General features: G+C 38.8%; 1 protein-coding gene across 1 annotated transcript; it reads left to right on the top strand.

Moving 5' to 3' along the window:
• Positions 1–366: 366 nt before the first annotated feature.
• Positions 367–25,384, top strand: LOC135707800 (ceramide phosphoethanolamine synthase-like). The gene is made up of 5 exons (XM_065229693.1): positions 367–1,106; positions 22,876–23,080; positions 23,175–23,476; positions 23,592–23,758; positions 23,900–25,384. The coding sequence occupies exons 1-5, from the start codon at positions 557–559 to the stop codon at positions 24,341–24,343; spliced, it is 1,668 nt and encodes a 555-aa protein (XP_065085765.1). The 5' UTR covers positions 367–556; the 3' UTR covers positions 24,344–25,384.
• The last annotated feature ends 1,578 nt before the right edge of the window (positions 25,385–26,962 follow it).

A 26,962-nucleotide genomic window follows, 5' to 3' on the forward strand; every position in this document is an offset into this window, starting at 1 on the left:
TCAATTTTGGCTTCTTGTACGGAACTAGACGGTTGAGTCGAATCTTTCGTTCTATTTTTGACAACAATAGCGTGAGAAAATGAAACGGGCTGAGGTCAAATAACTCAAATTTGAGTTTAAAAAACCCAAGCGGTGGGTAGTTTTGTTTTTCTGTGTTGGTCTTTCAAAGGTAGGCGTAACATTGGGTGGAGTTAAAAGGTAAATCCCTAAGAAAAGAAGGAAAGAAGGAGAGAAAGCAAAATGCACGAGAAAAACAAAAACAAATCATAGATGTGTGCGTACGAGAAGTGATTCAGGAATCAAAAAATACGAACTCGAACGATGTCTCGCCTGTCAAAATTTTTCATTCAATCTGTAGTCGCTCTGCCGAGTAGATCGGTTAACTTTTGTCCCAGTATTTTTTTTTTCCCGTCCAAGTGGCCAATCAGACAGTGATTATTGAAGATATTTTTATCAATAAAAATGAAGCTTCCATTTGTGACACAAACGCGGGTGCTGTGATTATTGAACAGATGATTTTTATGACCGCATAGTGCACGTTAACAGCTTTTTGCAAATGTCGCAGAAATGTGGTGACAATTTGCTCAATGATAGTTCCGGAATGGGAGCGACAGTGACTAACTCGTGCGGACAAATGGCAAACGAGCTAAGTGTAATCCAATGGACAAGAGAAAATGTGGCCGAATGGGCCCGAAAAGAGTGTCTAAATAGGAAAATTATTGAATGCATAGTGAAGGAAGATATCGACGGAAAATGTTTGTTGACGTTGTGCGAAAATGATATCAAAAGTTTGCGGGAGAAGTATGCTTACGGGCTTACTCTGGGGGATATGAAAAGGTTCTGGTTTTCGGTACGATTGGTGCAGAAACAGAATGCGACTACATTGGCCTATTTGGGAATACACCCTGCAAATGGGGGCGATGGATTGGGACCAGGTGGCGGACAGCACCATCACCATCACCATTCATTACTGTCCAGCTTGGGGACGAGCTATGCTTCAGCGGATATACATTTTAGCGAGATTGAGCGGATTTCACCCCCAATGTCAATTGATGGCAGAGCGACCTGTATACAGCCGGAATTCTTCAAAACGATGATAAGTTTGGGTAAGTGAGTCATTTAGATTGTACTGTGATAAGAAGGGTAAAACAAGTGTCTAACCCAGCAACTACATATAAATAGCTACAGAACGTCATCGTCAATCTCCCGTGACCTTGGCTCATTTCAATATACATATGCAATGTATTTTACACTTGTCAAGTCTTAGGCGAATGGTAGTGTGTTGGCAGATTGTGGTTGAAGAAAATAACAGTTTTTAATTCAGATACTAGTCTGTAAATCTACTCCCAGAATGATTTCTTTGGCTATTATGAGACAATTTTTGAGCTTTGCGTCGACTCTCAGCTGTTCTTTGAGCTCGTCCACAGTTGTTTATTGCAAACAGCCTAATTTTTGCATTCGTATATTATTATGGCAAAAAGATGCTCTATGTCCAGGAAAGTCAAGCAATTTCCCAATCAGAATTCATAGACCACATCGAGAACCAAACTGCCTTCAACATGCTATGTCATACCTTTACTGACTAAGCGATCGTATAGTCCATATAAGATATAATTACTTTGGTGTTTTGTCTAGTATAAAGCTAGTAAAAATCTGTGACCGTGGTGCTAATAGAAGCATAGAGTTTGGCGTATATTAACGTTTAATTGAAGCAGAAACCCGATGAATAGAAGTAATTGTTGCACAGTTGGTTATTTTATGTATACTATGGGAACAAACATGGCAACACTGAGAATACCTTTCTATATATTCGACGCGTGAGCTTTCCTTTGAACATCAGCAGGAGTCCCGTTATTTGCGTGCTTCTAAATTCAATCTTGCAATTGCTATCGATTGGCTCCAAAAATAAAGACAACAAATGCAATTTCATTACGATTTGCACACCTATAATAAACGAATCAAATCTAAAAATAAACTTCCATGCTCCATTCGAAATTATAGCTCGATTACAGTGAGCAAATCAATTGCATACGTCGTTCCGTACCTGGGATGCTTTGAAAATTTATTTGAATTTAATTTTAAGAATGATAAGTTTCTAAATACTTTCTATACCAATTGAGCTTATTTCAAATTGCGATCATATTCCTGTCTTCAATCAACCGCAATAAATGCGCCGAAGGGACAGTGTAAGTATCTAATTGAATTAATCTTGATTGATTAAATTGAAGGAAGCACATGTTCCGTTGTCAGTATTATGCTTGAATGATAAAATAGGTTTTATTCGCTCCTTTCACCTGCATCTTCGTACACATACCTAAATCTAGTCCGACTGGCGGTTGCGTAGATTGCCAAAAATTGGAAACAGATGAATCGACGGGCAGCCGAGTCAAATAACCGGTTTTTTTTTCGAAGGTATGCGAATGGCATTGATTTACGCTACCACGCAATCAACGTGGCGTGGTCGAAAAATTTCACTTATGATGACGAAATACCATTTGTTTGGAATCGGGGTATTTGTGTGTGCGTAGAGGAAGGGTTGCAATGGAACAGTTAATTTTTTTTTAACAGATGCACGTGTCGAAAAGTAGAGTTTGTTATCAACCAATGTGTTTAGCTGGTAGAAAGGCTTTTCTTCCCTTATGGCATGGTACGACCGGAAACCTTCTCGCATACAGACTCGCCGAACTGTACTGTGTGCCGCACTGAACCTTTTCGCCAAATCACAACCGGAGATCCCAGGATTCTTTTAGACGGCCCTTATGACCTTCGCTCGTCGTTTTCGGTCATATCAAGAGCAAATTTTCATTACGTCGAATGTAACAAAGGTAAACAAAGTCGAGCTATCAGTGTCAATTGATGCTCCTGCTATTGCACTATATACTGTCCGAATATAGGATCACATCCCATTTTTAAATTTATTTACCAGTCGAATTGCTTTTTGACGTAAACACCTTCCGATCAAAATAGTTTTCGATGTTACTTAAGTCACCCGATTTCTATGGAGATGCAGTTTGACTTAAGTAACAGCGCTGAGAAACCCGTGAAAAGTGTACGTTCGTCGTTTCGCTTTCTCATTATTAAAGTGAATAAATCGAACTGTTTGTTGCTAAGATGATTTCGGTGGTCCTAAAATGATGAATGGGCTGCACGTAAGGAGATGTAATTGATAATTCTCCCGAATATCCTGGTAAATACACTTTGACTTAAGTAACAATAGCTGCCACCAAACGACGTATAATAACTTTTGATTTAAAAACCAGTATTTTTTAACATGAAAGCTAGCGAATTGCATTTGTATGATTAGAACCCTGCTATATATGTTAAACATTGCTATCACTATGAGATTATAAGAGTTTAATTGAAAATAGGAATAACTTTTCGATCATCAAAACAAAACTTTATTTTTCTCGGATTGGTGCGAATGTTACTTACGACATAATGAAAATTTGCTCTTGATATGTTCCACTTCTACGTTTGTTTTGTTTTGCACGATCCAACGTTAGTGTTTCGCGGTAACGTTTAACCACGGTATTTACAATCGATTTTGGAAATTTGAGAGCCTTTGCAATCATTCCTCCTGACCACGTTGGATTTTGCACGTGAGTGTGCAGAATTTTTTCACGTCTGTCACGTTCCATCTTCGATAACTTTTGAACAAGTACCTATATGAATCCTGATGAAATTTTCACTACTTTTAGTAAAATAAAATTCTTACGACAACTAGAGGCGCTACAGTAATTAAAAAGAAGCGGCCAAATACTAATTGGAACAGACTTTAGGATGTTATCCATAGATCCCCAATTTTTCACGATCGAGATTTTAAGTCCTTGATCCTTGATGCATTTTATTTTTTTTATCCGTGATCTTTCCATCTGGGAAAATGTCCACGTTCCAGAATCATGAGATTTTTTCTTGGACTGCGATCTAGAAAAGTTGTCTAGGTCATAGATGTTATAAAAGTTTCTATTTATGGAGGAATGGAGCAAAGTAAAAAGACGACCAGTCCGTTATAGCGACTACAAAGAAGAAAACGATAATTTTATTCAAATACAGTGAGTTCATAAAATTTCTCGAAGTGATAACTTCAATCAACGAAAGATTGGAACCATATCGTGCCGATCAATAAATGTCACAGTGCTGGACATGCGTCTGTACCTATATGCGCGAGTATTGATGGTCCGAAAGTGAGGATAACAATTGTTATGTGCCGATGTAAGCTCTTCCCGTAAACAAATAACGAATTAGTTGACAATGTCTTAGAATATGATTGTTTCTATATTCGATGTTTACTCATACGTGTGGTTTACTGATACGCTTAAACTAAGTTATACTATTAACTCTTAACACTAGTGCACTCATTGATCGCTCCGATCACCGATTAGGGCGAGCTGAATCCGGCATCGGAACGGCAGAAGCGATACGTCGACCACAGTCAAGGGTGCGAGCCGCATATCTTGTCGGCGTACGAGACGAACGAACCAAAGTGGATGACAGTGTGGTGGCAGCTTCTGGGAGGCTTCCATGCACGGCATACCCAGAGGGATTGCAGTGATACGCCGGTCATGTCAAAAGCGCGAGGCGCCCATCTCGTCGGCATATGATCCAAGCGTATAAAGCGATTTCCGGTAAGGCGGGACCTTCGGGGAGGCTTCCATCCACGGCAGCCCGCAGCAGTGACGACAGGCAGCGATCAGTGAGTGCACTAGTGTTAAGAGTTAATATTATGACTTAATTGAAGCGTATACGAAGGGTAACCCTCAGTACTACATATATGAGTAAACATCAAATAGAGAAACAATCATGAGCTAAGACATTTGTTAACTAATTCGTTATTTGTTTATGGGAAGAGCTTACACAATAACAAACCAATATTTTGGGCTGGAGTACAAGTGAGGATCAGAGACGATGTTAAATAAGAGACGCGTGAAACCAAAAGTTCTAATCGAATCGTCAAACGCGGTTCCAATAAATTATCGATAAGCTTGCGTAGGAAAAGTATAGATCATCAACCAAGTCTGGCCTAATATAATCTTTTTCATCATCATAAGTTTCGTTATCTGTTCCCTCGTTCAAATCCGCAACTATTTCACAAACAGGAACTGCATCCGGAGCTGCTACTAGTTTTTCGCTATCCGATCCCACGTATAAATCTAAATCGCAATCGAAATGTAATAAATCATTTTAAAATTGACTTTCATCTAAACGACAATTCAATTATCTATATGGTATACTATTCACGCTACATATTTTTTTTGTCGCGGCAGGAAACCGACGGAATTGAGCCACATTTCTCTGACGACACTGTCTTTGAGAAACCATAAGAAACTGACATTTTGTAACGTTTTATTCGGTGTATTTTTACATAAGGCGTGCATTTCAATGGCATTTTTCAAATAATCACTATCCCGTTACGGTCAAAAAAGTAAACACGTTTTACTGCGACGCTCGTTACCAAACCTTGCAGACAAAATAACTTAGTTGGCCGTGCAACCAGATTCACTTTTATTCTCTCCGCGCGTCTCTTATAAAACATCGTCTCTGGTGAGGATTAGAGTTGGTGTATAATGAGTCACGCCAAGAATGAAGCCAAGTCCACCTATCGAACTTTCAAACCGGTTACCTATCGTAAAGAAACATTACGATGCTATGAAAGCTTCACGAAAGGTATTGTAATAAAATATAAAATATATTCGAGATCATAAACACGCAGTGAGCTTTAAATTCAAGCTGAACATTGCATTAGGTCCTAAGTAACATTGATCGATTCTCTTCGTCGACTTTCTCTTTCGTTAACAACTTGAACACATAATCGTTTATTGGTGTGTTTGTTCTATTAGATGCTAGATAAAAGCTTCTTTTATTGATCTGTGCTGAAAATACCCGGGAATGTCTATACATGGTCGTGGGGATACAAAGAGAAAGTCGACGAAGAGAATCTGTCAATGTTTCTTAGGACTTAATGCAATGTTCAGCTTGAATTTTCATGGACTATTTGGTTATGATCAGTCATGAGAATTTTTAATATTTGTTGTGTTAAGATAATTCGACAAAATCACTGATTTACTACAGCCGGTAATTTTTTTCTCGCTAGTAGTCATTTAAAGTTGATGCAGAAGTCCTCTGGGGGAAGGGAATCTTTCGCAAACCGTGATGGGAGTTCCACTGTTTTTCTCTTGACGCGACTCTTATACACAGACTGTATAGTGAGGATAACAAACTTCGCACTTGAAAATGGGACTACGCAATTGTGCGTGTTATAAACGTCAGAAAGGTCAATCTAGTATTTTACGAGCGCTTATGGCCGCCACAATCTGGCTGAGTTTTTGGTAGGGAACAAAATTGATCGTTTGCATACGTCAAACGACACAAGCCAAACTTCAAATCTTATGTTCCCTACCGGAAACTCAGCCAGATTGTGGCGGCCATAAGCGATTGTTAAATACTGGATATGAATTTCAAAATCTTAGTTTTTTTCCTTGATTTGTTTTCCAGAACATCCCGGCGCCGCTGACTGGGATTGAAACCATGGTAATCACGCTTACCACTACACCACCGCTGATCAAAATCTTAGTTAATCATCTATGAAATTTGTTCACCGTTATCTTTTATCATTATCTCAGGGCAAGCAAGGCCACCAATTATCTTGTTGATTAAATATTATATAATGCATAATCCGATACCGCTGAAGCCTTCAAGCTCCTACCTCAAAACTCAAAAAATGCGATTAATCTCAAGTTTTGCTCATATATAGGGAGGGATCTAAAACATTAAGGTGAAGATTGATCAAAATTGTATAACCCTTTCCTTCCTATGACAGCCCAGGTGATCAGCATAATTTCGGTCCATCTTACAATTTAAACTAAAGTAGCGAAACAAACGTAGAATTGATTTGTTCACTGCTATTTTTTTATATAAATAAAGTAGCGCTGTCCACAAAATAACCTCAATTAGTCACCTCTTAGTAACTGACCAAGGCGTACACCACGCTGTTTCTTCGCGAAAACCAAATCCATATGCACAGCTGTTTCGATCAGTTCGTGCAACTTTCTCTTATCTTATCGCATCAGCTCGGCCTACAGTGGAACAAGCATGTCCATTATTATCGTCCAACGTGTGTGAGTGTGTGCGTTGTTGAACTCATCGGAATTACTCATTGTTCGAAGACGGCTCTCCCTTGTTGTGCTAGCTGCCTGTTATTGTGTCTGCGCGCCAACTGAAACGATTGACAAAGAGAAAATAATCGGACATTCCTCGTAGTGATGAACTTTGATATCAAGTTAATCGAAATCGAAGGAAACGGTATTGCCAACAAGGAGTTGTTTACGATTCCATACAATGATATTATTTATTTATAGAAGGGCCCGTGTGGATACACTTTGAAGAAGCTTTCAGCTTCTTCCGTTCTTCGAGATATGGATAACCTCATGCGTGGTCAAAACGGTAGTGCGCTAATGCATTATGAATTCAAATCACGATGGATTATTTGAAATGTCAAATCATCTATGGGCTTTCAGAGTGATTGATCCGTCGATGTGATTGACGGGTTACCCGGAAAGACGTAGTGCTTTCGTAATCTAAGAACGTAAATCAAATCCGCAGTTATCAACATACTAATCACGTACAGTCTATCAAATAGAACCGTCACATACTCACGAGAGCGTGTTATTGGTCTTGATGACCTTAATTAGATTGCTCCGCTTCAAGTGCATACGCGTACGTTGGTTTGAGAAGAGATTGTTTTGTATTTTTGTTTTTCAACGGCTACTCACAGTAATTTGACGTTATCTACGTGTGTAACCGTTTGTTTACCAACAGTATGTTAGCAACTGCGAGATCGCGGAAATCGCTCTACATGTATACATATTCATTGTTTTGGTACATCGGTCAATAGGACTATGCGATGTGATGATGCTAAGAAAAATGTTGTGCATCATACGTCATTTTGGAATGTTTAAGGTGTCTGCAGACATGAGCGTGCATGAGCGGAGCGGGATTTGCATTAGTATGATAAAGTCAACTACAGTATACCTTCGCTCATCTGACACTCGTTAATCCGACGATTCGATAATTCGGAAAATGTCGTATTAAAAAGTATGAACACGTGTTTGAATACATTGTACTGTCAAATTTCAGATTTGTGCTGTAAGCATGCTGTCTGTTTATTTTTTTAGTATAGATTTGACAGTCGGATTAGCATGTCCAACCCTGATACTACTAGTGGCGCCGGTGGTGTAGTGGTAAGCGTGATTACCTCTCACCCCAGCAGGCCTGGGTTCAATCACGCCTTCCTTCGGAAGGGAAGTAAAGCCGTTGGTCCCCGGTTCATGAGTTGATGAGTCGATAGGTAGGGTCCAGATGTGGGTGCTGCCTCCCTGGCGTCGGTAGCATTGGTGCACAAATCAAAGGAAAAAAAAACCCCGATACTCCGGCCATGATTTTGTATGATGAGCGGGGGGATACTGTAGTTCTTTTGTCTCCCTAATATCGCTGCAAATCCCGCTTCGCTTTGCTCATGTCCAAATGAGCTTAAATTTGCAATGTTAAATTGGGCACTTTTTTCAGAACGCCGCTTTTAAACATTTTTTGAATATTTTTCGTTAAAAAACATATTATAGATTTTACATAGTTGAAGATGCCATGTTTCAAATAACATACTTAAAGTATTGTATTGTATTGTATTTTATACGATACATGATGAGATGAAAGTATAGAGTTGATAGATCCTCTAGAGAGATGAGGATCACATACAGTGGTAGAGGTAACAATAACTACAATTTTCAAACCTACGACTAGATGCCTCTCTTCAGATAACGACTTGAGTGCGGTACAATCGATAGCACTATTTCAGAGTTTGATAAAGAGAATTGATCAACCCGATTCACGGAGATGAACTAGCTTACGGCTAAAAATCTCATAAATAAAGATAATATATATATACATAATGATATGAATTTTTGTCTATATGAGACTTTATATGTGTTATGTTGATAACTAACTAACCCCTTCAAGTGTCTAATTTATTATTTTTTTTCTATTTCCAAGAGATAGCACTTTGAATATGAAACAAACCTAGAAAAATGATATCTCTTGATATGTATTTTTGTATCACAAACAAATTTGAGAAGATAAAACAAATGTAAAACATCTAGAAAAACAAACCTATACTAAAAACTATGTACTCCAATGGATCCCATCATTCCAGCAGTTTAAAATGACGTTTCCTACAACTCGATTTTGAAAAACTTTTGTTTTTAATCTCGAGAAAATAGGGTCTTATTTATGCTAAGATAGAAAACTCAGGATCTTTTTGTTTCATTTTCCTAGAATCGCGGGTCGATGGTCGTATCAAAACTGCTCGACATTATGAATAATTCACCTCATTTTACCCCACGGTTCAATGAGCAAAGAATTTGATGAGTAAATTTTAGCTGACACGTTGTTTTCACAATGATACAAAATACAATATTTAACGCATACGACGAAAATGGGCTCCTATCACGAAGTAGTATAAAACCTTTCTTTTCGTTTTTCTTCATAAACATCGTAACATTCAGTCGATTTGATACATGGTTTTCCCAAAAGAGGTTATAAGGCCGCTCAAACGGCCAAAATTAAATGGAATTTCACAAAATTTGCAAAAACCGGGGTTACTTATACACTGAGTAAACTCATTCTCTTACTCATGTATCATGCGCCACTTCAGTGGTACAAAGGGCCGACGTGGAAGACTTCCATCCTGGGCTGCTGCTTGCTTTTAATTTAACCTGCGTCCAGGTTAGATTTCTGTCGACCTTCTTGATTTTCCGTCACCATGAGCTACCATAGGTCTACCTCTGCTGCGATATAATAGTACGTTCAGACTACAGAGTTATAACTTGTTATAGCGCTATCTTGATGGTGGTTTCTGTGTTGGGGGGAGAGGTAGCTCATCGATTCTTCCGGTTCGCCTCCTAGCATCGTGCTATAAGGTACCAGGCGATAACCAGGGTAGTTGATCGATAGCTCGATGACGTCATTTCGTTGGCGTCTGCAATGGGAAATTCTCATAGCAGGCGTTGACGATGGAACGTTGTCGAGTTGTTGAATAGCAACTATATGGTAACTCACCGATTACCTGTCGATCTGCCAAATTTGGAAAGACGTCTGCATTGAATTGTCTCATATAATAATATTCCGCCCACTATATCACAAGAAATTGCGAGTAGCTGAGTGGAATGGAGATAAGTTAAGCATTGGGTACAGGACCAAGTCTCCCCTGGGTGGTGCCAAAAGATGAGCGCAATAGAATCATCAAGTTGCCATAAGGCACGGAATGAGACTATTGCATGGCTGGGTAGTCAAAGTCTTCCATTCGTTAGTCATTTCAGGTGGATTAGAACAGGTTTAGGTGGACGTTGGCCAGATTTGGATTTTTCAGATGTAATCCTGGATAGGACCCTGTCATTGAACGTCGCGTGAAAGTGGAACTTAATGAAAGCCTAAGTTCTTTTTCGTAGTTATTAGTTTTCGGATTTGAAGGATCGTCGGTTACAGTGGCCTGCTTACTGAGCAGAAAAACGCGGTCCCAGGTCCTTACATATCAAAGAGATTTATGGTAAAATCGCTTGTGTATCGTGTATTTTGCGAAACTCGTTGTTGTCGTTGGTTCCGGGTTTGAATGGATACACAAATTTGAGCAACGGTATCATGTGATATGAGGGGCTCGGTGGCCTTAGAGCAACCGTTTTTGCTTACTGAGCAGAACATCATGAGTCTAATCTCAGGCCCATCCACATTTAAGATTCGTCAATCGTTTTATTTATTAATATGACTACATGGTAATAACTCGGTGATTAAAAAGGTGCTCATCTGCCTATTGGCAAACGTTTTTGCTTACTGAGCAGAAGACCGTGGGTTTAGTCCCAAGCTCCTTCGCGTTATATGATCGTTAGGACATCAATTCAGCTTATCGTTTACCAAAACGAACCCTGCTGCAAACCCAACCCTCTTATCCAACATCCCAGTGATTCCTCGTGGAAGTGCAGAGGTGTTCTCGGCTTCCATCAAAGCGAGTGTCATGTCAACACAATCCTTCCCATTCCTTTCTTGACCTGTGTTCGGGCGCGGCCGGCGCTGGTATTGCCTAATTTAAGATCACCAGTTTTTACACATTGAGGATGATTGCTAGTCCCAAGCATCGTCTATTGGTTCTCTGTGTAATTACAGCTGATCTGGCAGTAACAGAGTAGCAACCGTGGGCGGTCAATCAAGCTCAAGCTCAAGCTCAAGCTCTTGATGGTGGTTTCTGTGTTGCAATTATTTGACAACCGTTATAACATGATATAACCAACCGGTCCGCACTCGTGTTTATTTCAGTTACCACGGGGACGTAATTTGTGATTAGCCCCGGTCCCTTTCAAAATGTATCATTATTTATGTATTGCCTTATATTTGAAATGACGTTTCACATTCGTCTAGTGATGGCCGATTTTCATTATAATAATCGATTAATCGATTAACGAACCGAAAAGTAAACTATTTATAATCGGCTAGATCATGCCGATATAAGCATTAACATCTCCACAGGATCATCACCCATCGTTTCAAACATATGCTGCACTCTCATTGGTGGAAAAATGACAGCACAGCGAACAAAACATAATCGATTAGATGTTAATCGAATAATTTAAAAAATGGGACATCTATGATTTTGGTGTAATGGTTTTGGTAAAAAAGAGCGTAAAATTTCATCTCTACCGCGGGGGCAGCAAAACCACACAATTACCTTGCATACGGGGGGTATTAATTGGATGAAAGGGACCGTGAAAGAGGACACTAAAATAGAAAGTTTTTCTTCCGACTGTTTCATCTTAGTATTCTTCTTTGATATAATTCTCCAGTCTGGACCTTAAGCGAAGACAACAAATCAAGAAGACTGGCAACTTTGCCAGAATCCAAGCGACAGATACAATGGCGCTGCGCTTGAGTGAAGGTGAGTGAAGGAAGCAACGCATAGAAAAATGAGCAAATACACAAACCCTTCTTCTGAGGATGTAATCTTTGCTATCAAATTCGTTCGAAGCATTTACCTTTGAGCGGCAGATGACGCGATTGTACCTGTCTCATAGCGTTCGTATGAGAAAATGGAAGAGTTGCCAGTCTTCTTGATTTGTTGTCTTCGCCTTAAGGCTAATTAATACAGATCTTCAGAGCAAAAAGGCAAACGACCGGGCTTGATGGTTACTTGGGTTATGATGGCTAGAATTTTGATTTCCTATTCCTATATTAACTTGCTGAATATTGTTAGCTGATACTGATCTACTGGGAAATGGTATGAGTTGGAAATTGATTTTCAGTCTCGACAAAATCTAAATACTGTTATTTTATTATTGTCCAACGTTTCGGTGTGTGACTGTGACTGCTGTGACCTCACGACAGTACAGAACTACACTGGATGACAAAACTGTAACTATTGGTAAAAGTTGTAGTAATAATAAGAAAAGTCAAATAATTAAACTTATCAATAAATTCTAGATAAACATTTCAAAAGGTCCTATCTGCATTGATCGATTCTCTTCATCGAATTTCTCTTTCGCCAATAACTCAGCTGCGAAACCTTTCCCTCTTGTATTTGACGTTTTGGACGCTAGACTCCTTTATCAAACTATGTGGTAGAATTAGCGAGAAATCTGTATATCAGTAGTTATGAAAAGAGAAAGTCGATGAAGAAAATCGATCAAAGCAGATAGACCATTTGAAATGTTCATCGAGAATCCTAGATAAAAATAAAATACCAGTACTTTTATTTTGTCGGGACGGAAAAGCCATTTCCAACTCCGAACATTGTTAGCAGTAGGTAATAATGAAGCATTTGACGATTGCTGACTGTTGGTACCTGTTGGCCTGTTCAGCTGTTGTAAACATAGTCTTCTTGGTTTGCGTGGGCGTACTTAGCTTTGTTTATAAAAGATTATTAACAACAAAGGATGTTGTACCTGGTCGGGAACGTGAAGCGTTTCCTGCCTGTCACTTATTAAGATATTGCAAGATCGCTTTGTGAGTCTTACATTCCCAAAAATTGGATTTGTGATTTTCACCACAATTTAAACATTTAAATTTCTTGCGATTTTCATTCCCAGGACAGTCGATGTTGTCATGAGAGCACAATTCATGCATTTAGCATTCATGTAGCATTTTTTGTTCCGTGATCCCATCCTTGGTCCTAACGGCACTGGGTCAGGTTTTGGATATTTACTCCAGTCTTCATGAAGTGTTCCCACTTCACGCGGACATGGAGCATAAGGCTAGCTTTGTCTAAGACCTAAACGTTGTTCACTTCACTTGACTTGAAACGAAGACAACAAATCAAGAAGACTGGCAACTTTGCCAGAATCCAAGCGACAGATACCGACAGTACCGCTGCACTTGAGTGAAGGTGGAAGCAACGCATAAAAAAATGAGCAAATACACAAACCCTTCTTCTGAGGATGTAATCTTTGCTATCAAATTCGTTCAAAGCATTTACCTTTGAGCGGCAGATGACGCGATTGTACCAACAATCAATACGAAACTAACGATTTTAAATTGGCTCACTACTTGACTAGCCTATTGGTCCCAAGCAAACGATTAACGTACCCCATCTAGTCGAAATTGTAGTACTACGCAATGTTTGTTTTGATTCGTTATGAAAGTTTGACAGATAAAATGAGGGGCTCGTGGATTTTTCTATGTTTCGAGGGGTGAATCGATTAGCTTGTGACCGAAGAGAGTACCAGAGCTGAGCCAAAAAGTTGAGCACGTTATTTCGGGACCTTCTAGTCTTAGAGTTACCTCCAGGGGTTGAAACTGTTGACATTTTTTACTACACTCGCTTCGTTGTCGTGCGCGACAGTCTGTTTGTATTCGTACTCTCGTGCTCTACCGTCGTCTATCTTACACAACACAAACGGTAGAACAACATTCGAGCAAAATGAAAATTATCAAATAACTATCATATGACGAATGAAGTAATGAAATTGGGTTGTTAGCGGAACGCTAAATAAAACAGCAAAAAAGGTTATCTTCCATTTAATTCCACTTAATTAATTTTGGTATCCATGACAGATACATATTTCGACTACAATGTGCAGTCTTCATCAGTGTCATTCCCACTAAAGAACTTATCAAAATCTAACCCCCTTAAGCACTCATCCCCTAGGTAAAAAAGTCAAGATCATAGGTATAAAAATGAAACTACAATGTGTTGAATCGGAACCTACCTAACTAATAAAAACCAAAGATTTAAGTAAGCTAAAGGAGAAAAATCAATACAACTCTCTAATAAGGAAAATCCCCAAAGGCTTGGTAGCCATCATAATGAAGTAATGAAATTGGGTTGTTAGCGGAACGCTAAATAAAACAGCAAAAAAGGTTATCTTCCATTTAATTCCACTTAATTAATTTTGGTATCCATGACAGATACATATTTCGACTACAATGTGCAGTCTTCATCAGTGTCATTCCCACTAAAGAACTTATCAAAATCTAACCCCCTTAAGCACTCATCCCCTAGGTAAAAAAGTCAAGATCATAGGTATAAAAATGAAACTACAATGTGTTGAATCGGAACCTACCTAACTAACTTAGCTTACTTAAATCTTTGGTTTTTATTAGTTAGGTAGGTTCCGATTCAACACATTGTAGTTTCATTTTTATACCTATGATCTTGACTTTTTTACCTAGGGGATGAGTGCTTAAGGGGGTTAGATTTTGATAAGTTCTTTAGTGGGAATGACACTGATGAAGACTGCACATTGTAGTCGAAATATGTATCTGTCATGGATACCAAAATTAATTAAGTGGAATTAAATGGAAGATAACCTTTTTTGCTGTTTTATCATATGACATTTGTGATTTCGTTCTAATTCTTCAATTTGGTGTAAATTAAACCATTTCTGATCAGAAATGCTATTACTAGGATATCGTTGCTTGCTATTTCCAGAATTCACGCAAGCATAACATCAGCAGCTCTTATTATGAGAAAAACTAAAATACATACATTCGTGACGGTCTTCGGCGAAAATTTCGTATGACAGATCAGTTTGATCATCATTGTAATTGTCCTTTCCTTTTGCATTGAGGCTCCTTGGCGGCAGGAGAACGTTTCTGCAAATCGATTTCAAAGTAGAATTACTATAAGAATCCCAATAATTGTATAGGAATTTTTCAAATCTTCCAAATTTTTGTTTGTATTGTTATATTTTAAGATAACAGTTATCAGCAGTTTAGGTTTAATAGTTTTATAAGAAACATAAAATTGTTGGCTGCTTTCCAATACTCGTTGCATATTGATCTAAGAAACTGTTATCGAATCCGCAAACATGATTCTAAGTTCTTGTCTGCCATATTTGAATGAGAATAGAACAACCCGCGGGTCGAATGCGAAAACTTTTTCTAAACTCGTTGCGAACCGCACAAAACGAGGCCGCAGGCCGTACGTTGGGCAGGCTTGGTGTAACACCTTCACGGGAAGATTTTCTAGCCGCCGTGAATATGGGGAAACAAACTTTGTTCCAAAATTTAGCTATCATAAAAATTACAAACATAGTTTTAAATTACCTTCCGAATCTGTACATGTGGTGAAACATTACAAACATTGCAAATCTGTAATAGAATCTTACATTTCCCGGTTGGACGTAGTAAAAGCTGTTTTGCAACGATGTCAAATGTCAGCTAGTATACAAAAAGGCGTACATATGTCTCCTCTTTCAAACATTCATTTATTGTTATTGTGCTGTATAATGGTATGATTGTGACTCAATTTTTCTTGTCCTCTTTTGTCATTTTTCTGAGAACTGCTGTGCCTAAAGAAACTAACTTCGGCGTTTCATTCCACGAATCGAGTAATGGTCTTTATTTAAGAAACTCACGTGTAGAATACTATGACATTTTGACATTGAAACTTGCTACATTTATAACTGGTCTGTAGCATTAACAAACTTAGCTTATACGTACGCCGCTCGAATAATGTTTAAAAGTAAAACATTTTAAATTGAGGTGCTAGCTTGAATCACATCCTAGCTGCGTATTTACCTGACACCACGTGTTTCTATATTTCATTCGCAATGCAAATGTTTTACTCTTGTTACAAACTGCTGCAGCTTCCATAAGTCGGTCACACCGCACCGCACCGGTCAGCTTTCTCCTTGGTAATTAGTTGTTGCATCATCATCAGCATCACTCCGGCATCAACATTATCATTGCTAGCCACCAATGCAATGGTTGTACAACGTTGGATGGCTTTATAGCCATCTAATATACTTGTACGTGTGAGCCGAGGGTAAAATCGACCGACTAGGTTTTTGCACACTGCACAACATAATGATTTAGAATGACTTTGGTTAGGTACCTACTGTTTTCAGGAGGCTAAGCTGAATTATTAGGTGATTATATTGATTTCTGAAAATTGTTCTGCTTCTGAATTATTTTTGATTTTGGTTAATGGGCTCAAACAGACGTCATATAATGCAGTTTGCATTTGAAACTCGACTCCTCAAAAGCGTGAAATCGCCAATAAAAGCACGCTTTTACCACAAACGAAGTGACAGACGGAGCGGCTCGAAAACTTTGGTGACTAACCTGCTGTTGCAATTTTTCAGTGTACCACATGGCAACACCACTACTACTGGATTGTACCACATGGCAACACTACTACTAGATTGAACTAGCATTTCCACCAAATGTACTAGAATGTTTTGGTTCTATCTCTTTCACTCTACTCAAAACTGAAATGCATAAAAAAATGACAAAATGATACGCACTCTTTGCACACTGTTAAAGAATCATTATACACAAAATCAACTTTGTTCAAATCAAAACAAAAAAACTAACCCATCTGGTGGATGATGGCACAAGCTTCCAAGAAAATTCTATTACAGTGAACCACATTATTTAAATGGATTTCTTCGCCAGTTAGTCGTCTGTCACTTCGTTTGTGCTTTTACGTTGTATCGCGCGATTATTCCTTATGAACAAAGCGTTTCCGCATTGTGCGCACTAGTCAATACCTATACCAATTTGTCAGTAGGCTTCGAAAACACAATAACCAAACTATATAGACTTGGGGTTAGCGGGAACTTTTTGCGATGCGATGATTTCGCTCATATCTCACTGATCGCCAGCTGTTGGTTGCCGTTGCTGATATTTGCTCAGCCACATCTTGGATACCTCAACGAAGTCACCTAGGAGGATTAATACATAAATCTAGTCATCGAAGACTCAGGACTATCGTATACAGATGATCTTAAAGTCTACATCCGGATCAGTTCGATTGATAACATCCAATATGTCTGTGTGAAAATGGAAATACATACATGTATTCATTAAATACCTTTTAAAATCTTAAACTTTAAAAAATGTCAAAGATTTAGGATTCGTTGAAAAAAATATCAAAATCACACATTTAAAAAATTAAATCTTAGGGCAAATTTTTCACAATGCTGTGTCTGTGTGATTTATTCTAAGGTAATCAAACTTATCCCTTATTTGAATTAGGGATCTGCCTTGTTTTTCAGTAATAAAGGGTGATACGGTCAAAATTTGGTCAAGGGAAAACGCGTGTAAATCGGCGAAATCGTTTATTTAAAAAATCAAATTAAATTTCTTTTTCAAGTTCAATTAGTATAAAATTCAGGAAAAATATTCAGTTAGGCTTCCGCTTTTCCAAATCCGAATTGCCGGGCCTTACGCTTGACCCCTGCCATCAGATTTTGTACAGCCACCTTGTCCACCTTCTTCGCCGCAGAAAGCCAGTTTGCCTTGAACTGCTGCTCGCCCTTAGCAGTTTTTTTGGTCTTCTTTAGGTTCCGCTTGACAATAGCCCAGTATTTCTCAATTGGGCGGAGCTCTGGCGTGTTGGGAGGGTTCTTGTCATTGGGAACCACCTGCACGTTGTTGGCGGCGTACCACTCCATGGCCTTTTTACCGTAATGGCAAGATGCCAAATCCGGCCAAAACAGTACGGAACAACCGTGTTTCTTCAGGAAAGGCAGCAGACGTTTATTCAAACACTCTTTCACGTAAATTTCTTGGTTGACAGTCCCGGAAGCTATGAAAATGCTGCTTTTCAAGCCCCAGGTACAGATGGCTTGCCAAACCAGATATTTCTTTGCGAACTTTGACAGTTTCATGTGCTTGAAAACATCTGCTACCTTTCCCCTTCCTTTTGCCGTATAAAACTCCTGTCCCGGAAGCTGCTTGTAGTCGGCTTTGACGTAGGTTTCGTCGTCCATTACCACGCAGTCAAACTTCGTCAGCATCGTCGTGTACAGCCTCCGGGATCGCGCTTTGGCTGTCGTATTTTGTTTATCATCGCGATTTGGAGTCACTACCTTCTTGTAAGTCGATAGTCCGGCTCGTTTTTTGGCTCGATGCACGGTTGTAGACGATACACCCAGCTTATTTGCGGCATCTCGGAGAGAGAGGTTAGGGTTTCGCTTGAAACTACCGGCAACTCTCTTTGTCGTCTCAGCGGCTTCCGGTTTTCGATTTCCCCCCGATCCAGACTTCCTGGCTGTCGACAAACGTTCCCCAAACACTTTAATTACATTTGTAACGGTTGATTTGGCAACTTTTAGCGATTTAGCCAACTTTGCGTGCGAGTAGCTCGGATTTTCGCGATGCGCGAGCAAAATTTTGATACGCTGCTCTTCTTGCTTGGACGGCATTTTGACAACTGAAGAGTGAATTCCAAAATCAAAATAGGAGCAACATTCTACACACACACACACCTTCAAAATGAGGGGTGTTCAGGTTTTTTAAATGCAAAATTGAAAGAAATACGTCAAGTTGATATTGACCAAATTTTGACCGTATCACCCTTTATAACAAAACATGCAAGCATCATTGCAACTGATTTTAACTTGAAATAGGGAAAATGGCGCTAATGTTGGCCTATGGATCTCAGATTGGGCCTATCGCTAAAAATCTGCTATTTATCAATTTTATCTACACACATTGAAAAAATACTGTAAAGTTAGGTGCTCTGAGACTGACATATACACACTTAGAAAAAATGATGTAAATTTAGGTGCTCTGAGACTGACATATACGAGCGTCAATTTTGACATAAAATTGAGTCATAATCACCCCGGGAGCTATTTGACAGCTCCAGTGTAATGTCTATGTACCCCGAAAATTCTGGTACTCTGGTTCTGTCAAATCGAATAATGATGGAGTAAATTTACAATTGGTCTTGTTTTTTTATCTACTCTTTTTTTCACGTTTTTGAGTTTTTGTTGTTGTTTCTAATTTTTGTAAAAACATTGATGTTTTTTAAATTTCCTTCCAATTGCCATAGCTGGACGGGATTGGAAAGTGTCTGTCTATGTATGTGTGTATGAGAGCGCGTAATCACAATTTTCTTAAACGTATTTCTCGGCAACCGCTCTACCGAATTGAACGCAACAACCACCAAATGAAAGGTACGATGATTTTATACAATGTTAATGAACAGATTTTTAATCGAATAACTGATTCCGGTGATTTGGACGGAAAAAGATTCGAAGATCACGGAATTCGGGAACTAAGTGGTGTTCTCGGAAACCACATAACCGAATTAAACGAAAAAAACCAGCAAATAAAAGGTATTATAATCACATTGTATGCTGTTGAACAAATTTAGAATCGGTCAACTATTTTTTTTTTACATGTATTTTGGGAACTAAATCATATTTATCGGTCACCACTAATGTGAATTGCTCGCAACAACCACCAAACGAAAAGTATCATGATCCCATAGCCTCACCTATAGAACATTATTGAACAGATTCAGAATTTATCAACTGGTGCAGGAAATGTGGTAGGAACATGTTCCGAAGAATGTGAACCATGATACTAAATTTGACCGGTAAGGAATAAAACCTATCATGTGAAAAAACAAATTACTTCAAAATATGATAACCAAATGAATTGTGACTATTTCGAGTTAGTCAGTTTCGGGCATGTCCCAGATGCCCCCGGGGAATAGAATCAAAACCCATCATGCCAAATAATGAATGTTTCAAATTTTCATTAAATCGATTAAATTCCAATCTTATATAAGGTTCGTTATGAGGAAAACAATGCAACATCAGTAGGGTAAACGCTCCTATAGTTGTGGTACGTTAGAAGCGTTAGGTTCCTATAGTTGTGTATTGAGTTTCCATGCTCAACTATATGAACCTAACGCTTCTAACGTACCGCAACTATAGGAGCGTTTCCCCTAATACGTCTCAGTGATAATTTATTCTTGGCTTGAGTTTGACGACCACATGAAGTGAAACAAAAACATATTTTCTGATGTGAAAAAAGTTGTGCCACCAACGATGGCTGACCCTATTGTTTACGTACGGTGGAGACATCTACAATTTGTAAGCGGGTACGTGAAACTAAGGTTTTCTGTCTAGATACTCAGGGGTTGGTCATAATAGACGCGAAATTCAGCTCAATCAAACCTACCTTCGAACTTTTCAGTCTCGGAGCACTTAATTTTACATGAAATGTTTGTTTACGTCTCATCCTTTATGTCAAATATGGATTCCGTCACGTGTAAGATTAGGTATTTCTAAGTGTGTACGAGCGTCAATTTTGATATAAAATTGAGTCATAACAGACGCGCAATTCAACTCATTCAAACGTACTTTTCGTCGAGTAACAAACTTTTCAGTCTCGGAGCACGTTATTTTACATTACATATTTGTTTACGTCTGATTATTTATGTCAAAGATGGATTCCGTCACGTGTAAAATTAGTTATTTCTTAGTGTGTAGTTGAATGCGTCATTGGTGGGTATTTTTGGCCGCTATTGAAAATTTAGTCGATTGCTGAATTTATGTATGGGCCCAAATTAGGGCCATTCAGGCCGATATTTTTACTGCTATTTCCCCTATCAATCAATTTACTAAGAATTTTCATATATTTACACGGGAATTGCAGTTCGTCCCTTTGATTGCCATTTTCTCAATGCCCACTTTACCCATATAGAACTGATATGCGATTATAGGCGTTGCAAGTCCGTTAGCATGACGGCCATATTTGGACTCCATCAAGTATGTCCTCAAATAGGAACAACGCAGATGTCGTACACATTGAATTCGGTAAAATTTTATCAGGAACAGCTATCATTAACTGAAAAGTTAATTCACTGATTTTTAAACTTTTACCGAACAGTTCCGTTGCACTGAACCATCAAAGGTCTGGATTAGTGTGTATGACGAAAAGTTAACAACTATAAAAAAAATCCTTGTGACATTCGATCTAGTGACCATTTTGGCCTAATGATCCATCACCGTGTCCAGATACCTATTGTCAAAACTTGTCAAACAATGAAAAAAATGAAACAACGAAAACTCGAAAATAGTGGTTTTCGGCAATAAGTGCAATATTGTCGCAATTTTTATGGGCCCTTTGGCACATTCTGCTCCATTTATGACATTATACGACGTGGCTGGCGACGTGTGGCCATGGATCGAGTAGAGTGGAGACGACTTCTTCGGACAGCAGAGGACGTCAATGCCTTAGCCTGATCGGTATCTATGAGTAGGAAATACGCATTTCAGACATTCGTAAATGCTTGCAATGATTTGGTAGAGAATATTAGGTAGCAATTACTAGATCAAGATTCCGGGACCGTTTTGTAGACAGGGTTGATTTGTGTCAGGCAATTGAAATAAAAAGCATCATACAAAGCACAATCCAAGGAATAGAAATGCGATGATCTGGAGTCAACAGATAGTCCTGATACAATCCAATTGATATTTGGGTGATTATATTCACCAACTGGAGTGCTATCTTGAGTTTTGAGGTTCAATAAAACAAGGCATAATGAATCCGGATGAAAGACAAATCAACTTTACGATCAGGTGGCAAATATATCACTCCGACGCTCACTGAATATGTTTCCAATTTAATTCGTCATTCACTCACTGGAGTCCGTTCCACACAACAGCATAACTTCGAGGAGACCGCTATCAAAACTCCTCCGTCGCGTAGCTTCCGACTGTTCAGTGGAATGGAATCAGTCCGAAAGATCACGCACTCATACTTCGTGCTAATTGAATTACTTTGAAGACAGTAATAATATGAATTAAAATACTTTTAGTAGTATTGAAAGTAATCAACAGATAATTAACGATAAAATGTATTGACAATAATTACAATACAATACAATTGTGCCAGTAATTGAAATTCAGAGTGTATTTAAAGTAATGAATGCAGTAATTACAAAATTTTAAATATTTGGTCAGCATGCTGCGTAGTATTGAAAGACTAGTGCGTGCCCTCGCATCAATGCTTCAAATCAATCTTCTTCAAAACATTACTTTCTATGTTCAGCAAACAAAAAGAGCTTAGCCATTAATCAGCTATCGATGTCCTCAATGACCTTAATTTGCAATTAATCAAAGCTAATTTGCTGACGTATTGTTTACCTCAACTCAACAATTGGTGACCAACAAGCTCAGATATATTGAAAGACCAACGTATAAAATTAAATCAGAAGTTCAAAGCTAAACTTTATTATTGAACGTAAATTGAGAATTATTTCCTTTAAAATATGATAAATTAAAACAACAACAAATATTTGCAATTGGCCCCTTTATCCCCCTCTAATCCGACCCTGCTTATTACAACGGTATCTAATTGTTCATCTCGAAACAAACTTTCCTCGTAACTCTTCGAAAACATCCCAATGGGGAATAGTCTGGCTCTAAAAGATCTTCCAAGCAAGTGTCTAAGCATTGAGTTTTATTAGTTTTATTAGTTTTATTGAACAAACCACTGGGTCCATTATAGTGTATAACTTTGATCATTATTACAAGCCCTTGATTCTATAGCAATCAGTTCTAACCACTAGTACATCTTCTCCACAACACGTTCCAGGTTATGCTTTCTTGGTCACCTGGATAACTGCTTTCGTGATGGTGGTGGTGCACGAGCGAGTGCCGGACATGAAAAAATATCCCCCTCTCCCGGACATTTTCCTCGACAACGTTCCGCACATCCCCTGGGCTTTCCACATGTGCGAAGTTACCGGCACGCTGCTATTTTGCATCTGGATCTGCGTGCTGGTAGTACATAAACATCGGTAAGTGCAACCGAACGAAGCGATCATAATTATATCTACAGCTCAACTCCTAGGGTGAATTATTCTATTTTGCTGTTTTTGCTTTTCTTTAAAGAATGGTATTATTACGGCGCTTTTTCGCGCTGGCTGGCACGGTCTTCCTGCTTCGTTGCGTGACGATGCTGATTACGTCACTGAGTGTGCCGGGAACGCACCTGGAGTGCACTCCACATGATCACAAGTTCGACGATAGTTCGAATGTGCGGATTACGGAAATGGTCTACCTGCGCATCAGCCGAGCCTACACCATTTGGAGCGGTCTAGGAATGTCGATCCAGGGCGTGCGAACGTGCGGCGATTATATGTTCAGTGGCCATACGGTGGCGCTGACTTCGCTCAATTTCTTCATTACAGAGTGTAAGTGTGTGCAAACACCTTGGCATGGATTTGCTTACTTTAGCCGGTTTTAGTTGACACTGGCACGGTAATGCTGATTTGAATTTTAATCGATGTCTCCATCTCTTTCCCGTAGATACACCGCGCAATTTGTACTTTCTGCACACGCTGACGTGGCTTCTCAACATGTTCGGAATATTTTTCATTCTGGCCGCACACGAACATTACTCAATCGATGTGTTTGTTGCGTTCTACATAACTTCCAGACTATTTCTCTACTATCACACGTTGGCTAATAATCAGGTAAGAGGGTATATGGCGGTGGTGTATTATGTAAAAGTTTCCTGAGTAAATGTCCACAAAACAAAGATGGGACTGATATGCGATTATGGGCAGTCTACTTTTCATATAACTATATTTTTACCTATACCATCTTATTTTTAGGCACTAATGTCTCACGATTCTAATCGTACGCGCATCTGGTTTCCAATGTTCAGTTACTTCGAAAGCTCGGTCGATGGCATCATCCCGAATGAGTACGACACCCTTTCTGGAGTGCTGTTCAAGCTGTTCGAGTGTGTCCTTTTCGTGAAGGATGTTTGCATGTTGACGGCTCGGCGCTTCTGGATCGCCCATGGCAACATTGAAGCCCTGCGAGAGAAACATAAACACCTGCTGCGCGCCAATTCTCAACTCTTATTTCCCAACAATCTGAACCCAAGTGGAGGAAGCCCCTCTGCAACCGACAAGAAGCCCTCTAAATGTAACAACATAAACGCAGATACCAGCGCTAGTATGAAGCGAAAATCGTTTAGCAATGCTCCAATAGAGAAATCTTTCACGGATACGGACGATACGACCAATGAAGTCAACAAAAAGGAAATGTAGATGCGGGATAAATAGATGCGTGGATCTATAGGTATTCTGGTAACACGGTAATCATTTATTTGGTGTTACTTTGAAGGTACGGTTTCAACCGACAGCGCTTCAACTGTACAAGTTATGAAAAATTAATTTATTTGTTAAAATAGGTATATTTGTTGTAACACCTTTGAAACTCAAACTATTACGAATAGGAAGGGCTATTTCTTATTTATAATAATTTAAATTTACAACAAATATGTGATATTATTTGGAACAAATAGGAGATACGAAAATTTTGTTAGTGAACTGAAGCAATACCTACTAGCTGTCAAAATCAAAATGAATGATCTCTACAGACTACTTTTTGTTTTCTCCTCAAGCAGAAAACGTGACTCCTTCAACGCGAAACTGATACCTATCTATATATAATTCCATTCCTTCATTTGGCACTCACCATTCATTACATTAGAGCGAGCGAAAGCACTAGTATTATATTTCAATGCAACGGAAGAGATAGCGACGAACTTTATACAAACTAGGGCAGCGTAAGCCAAAAATTAATAACTCCTTTCTCCGAGCCTGCTAAGTAATAGATAGTAGTTGAAAAACCATGGTACAGCGTCTAATAACAGTTCAATGTTAAACAAAAACAAACGGTACTGTTTTACAATTTAAAAAAAGGTTTATCTAGTCCAGAAGTAATTTTTCTAACGAGCAAAAGATTGATTATGCACCATTAACTGTTGTTCTAGGATTTACATTCTTCCCGAAAGTCTAAGGTTTTTCACACAAACTTAACTAGTAATCTTCCAGCAAGCTTACCAAATGGAAACCAAAAGATAAAGCAACAGTTTGTACCGTATTGTACGAGCAAAGAGGCGAATCCTTTAACGCACATTCGGTATATATTTCATTAGGAGAGACATTTTTTTTCTCTACACTCCTAAGAAGTCCTTATTATTATGTAATATAGGTAAACAATGTGGGATAAAAATGTTAATGACGAACGTTAACTATAGGAAAACAAAGATTATTTGGGATAAGTAAACATTGCTTCTGAGGTAATACATATTTGCTCGTCTTTACCTATTTTATCCGAACATTCCTTAAGCTTAGGCACCCACACTATCAGTAAACTTGTTGTTAACCAGTTTTAGGCCGCTTCCTTTAAAATACAGGCGCGACTGAGCAGTTATAACATGTTATAAGCCTGTCTAGACGACATTATTATTGTCGATAATTATTATAGGGGAAATGGATGTAATGTCGGCCTAAATGGCCCTAATTTGGGCCCATACATAAATTCATTTGTACCGTCGTTCATTTAGATAAAATTGATAAATAGCATATCTTTAGCGATAGGTCCAATCTTAGATCCATAGGCCAACATTAGAGCCATTTCCCCTAACATGTTATAACTCTGTAGTCTGAACAAGGCATAAGGCTCATATACCGTAATGCACCGAATACCGGATATACCGTAATGCACCGAATAACTGGATTTTTTAAATTAAATGTCACGTCTACTTTGCAACATATTAAATAAGTGTGAGGAAAATGAAACTAAACCTGAATATATCCACCTATGGTGAGATCTGACCCTTCTTACTTAATTAAATTTCGAATAAATTGCTCAACTGCTTTCATTCAGGCAACAGATGTACAATAATGTCTGAGTGATATGTGGGTCTGTGTCTGAATTTTCGCTCATATAGCAGCTTTAGGCGAGGAAGCACTCGGAACATGCCCGGGTGTGACCAATGGTACTGGAGTTGGCCGCAAATGACCATATTCTTGAATTTTGATGTGACTTTAGTAAACGTCAGATTTTGGCCACTTTCCTGGTGGTATCTGGAGCATGTGTGGTCAATGTTACCCTGAATACTAAATATTGTTGTTATAGAGCTATCATGAATCAAAAGATAACTTTTGGCTCATTTTAATTATGAATTCATGAATTAAATAGATACAACTTTCCTTGCTAATTATGGCAAACAAAATATTTGATTTCACTTAACACTACCCTTAGATCATAGCACTTGATTTTTAATTCTCATTTGATTTGATATGTCGCATGATCGGTTTTGGTCCAAGTCAGAAGCTGGCCACTTGATATAGGTATCCACCATTGCGCCTTTTTTTGAATTCTCATTTGAGGTGTCGGACGATGGGTTTTGACACAAGTTATAATCTGGTCAATTCCCCAGGAGTACCCGGAATATGGCCGGATGTGACGAATATGGACTCTTAATATGACTACCAATGATATTTTTTAATTATAATGTGATTTATGATGCCGATCCGATGTTGAAAAATAGCTGGTAATTTTATTAAAGAGACTTTTAGCCAGGGCTTGAAAGAAGTAGGGGAGAATGTGGTGAAAACTAGGCGCACCCAGAAAAGCGGGATGCTCTTCGAGCTGAGGAAAGACCCTGCGGTCAAGAGCTCAGCCTTTAAGATGCACGTCAAAAAGTCGCTAGGCGAGGAGGCAAACGTCAGAGCTCTATCCCAGGAGTGATTGAGTGCAGAAATCTGTATTAGATCACAACTGAAGGAGCTAAGAATCCTGCGCTGAAGATACAATGCAATCTGGGAGTTGTACCGATTACAATCCGATTGAGGCAGGCGTGCGGTGGCAGACAG

The sequence above is a fragment of the Ochlerotatus camptorhynchus genome, unplaced genomic scaffold, assembly GCF_037179485.1.
Source record: "Ochlerotatus camptorhynchus isolate MF236.1 unplaced genomic scaffold, CSIRO-AGI_Acam_v1.1 ptg000319l, whole genome shotgun sequence".
In the NCBI taxonomy this organism is placed as follows: Eukaryota; Metazoa; Arthropoda; class Insecta; order Diptera; family Culicidae; genus Ochlerotatus; species Ochlerotatus camptorhynchus.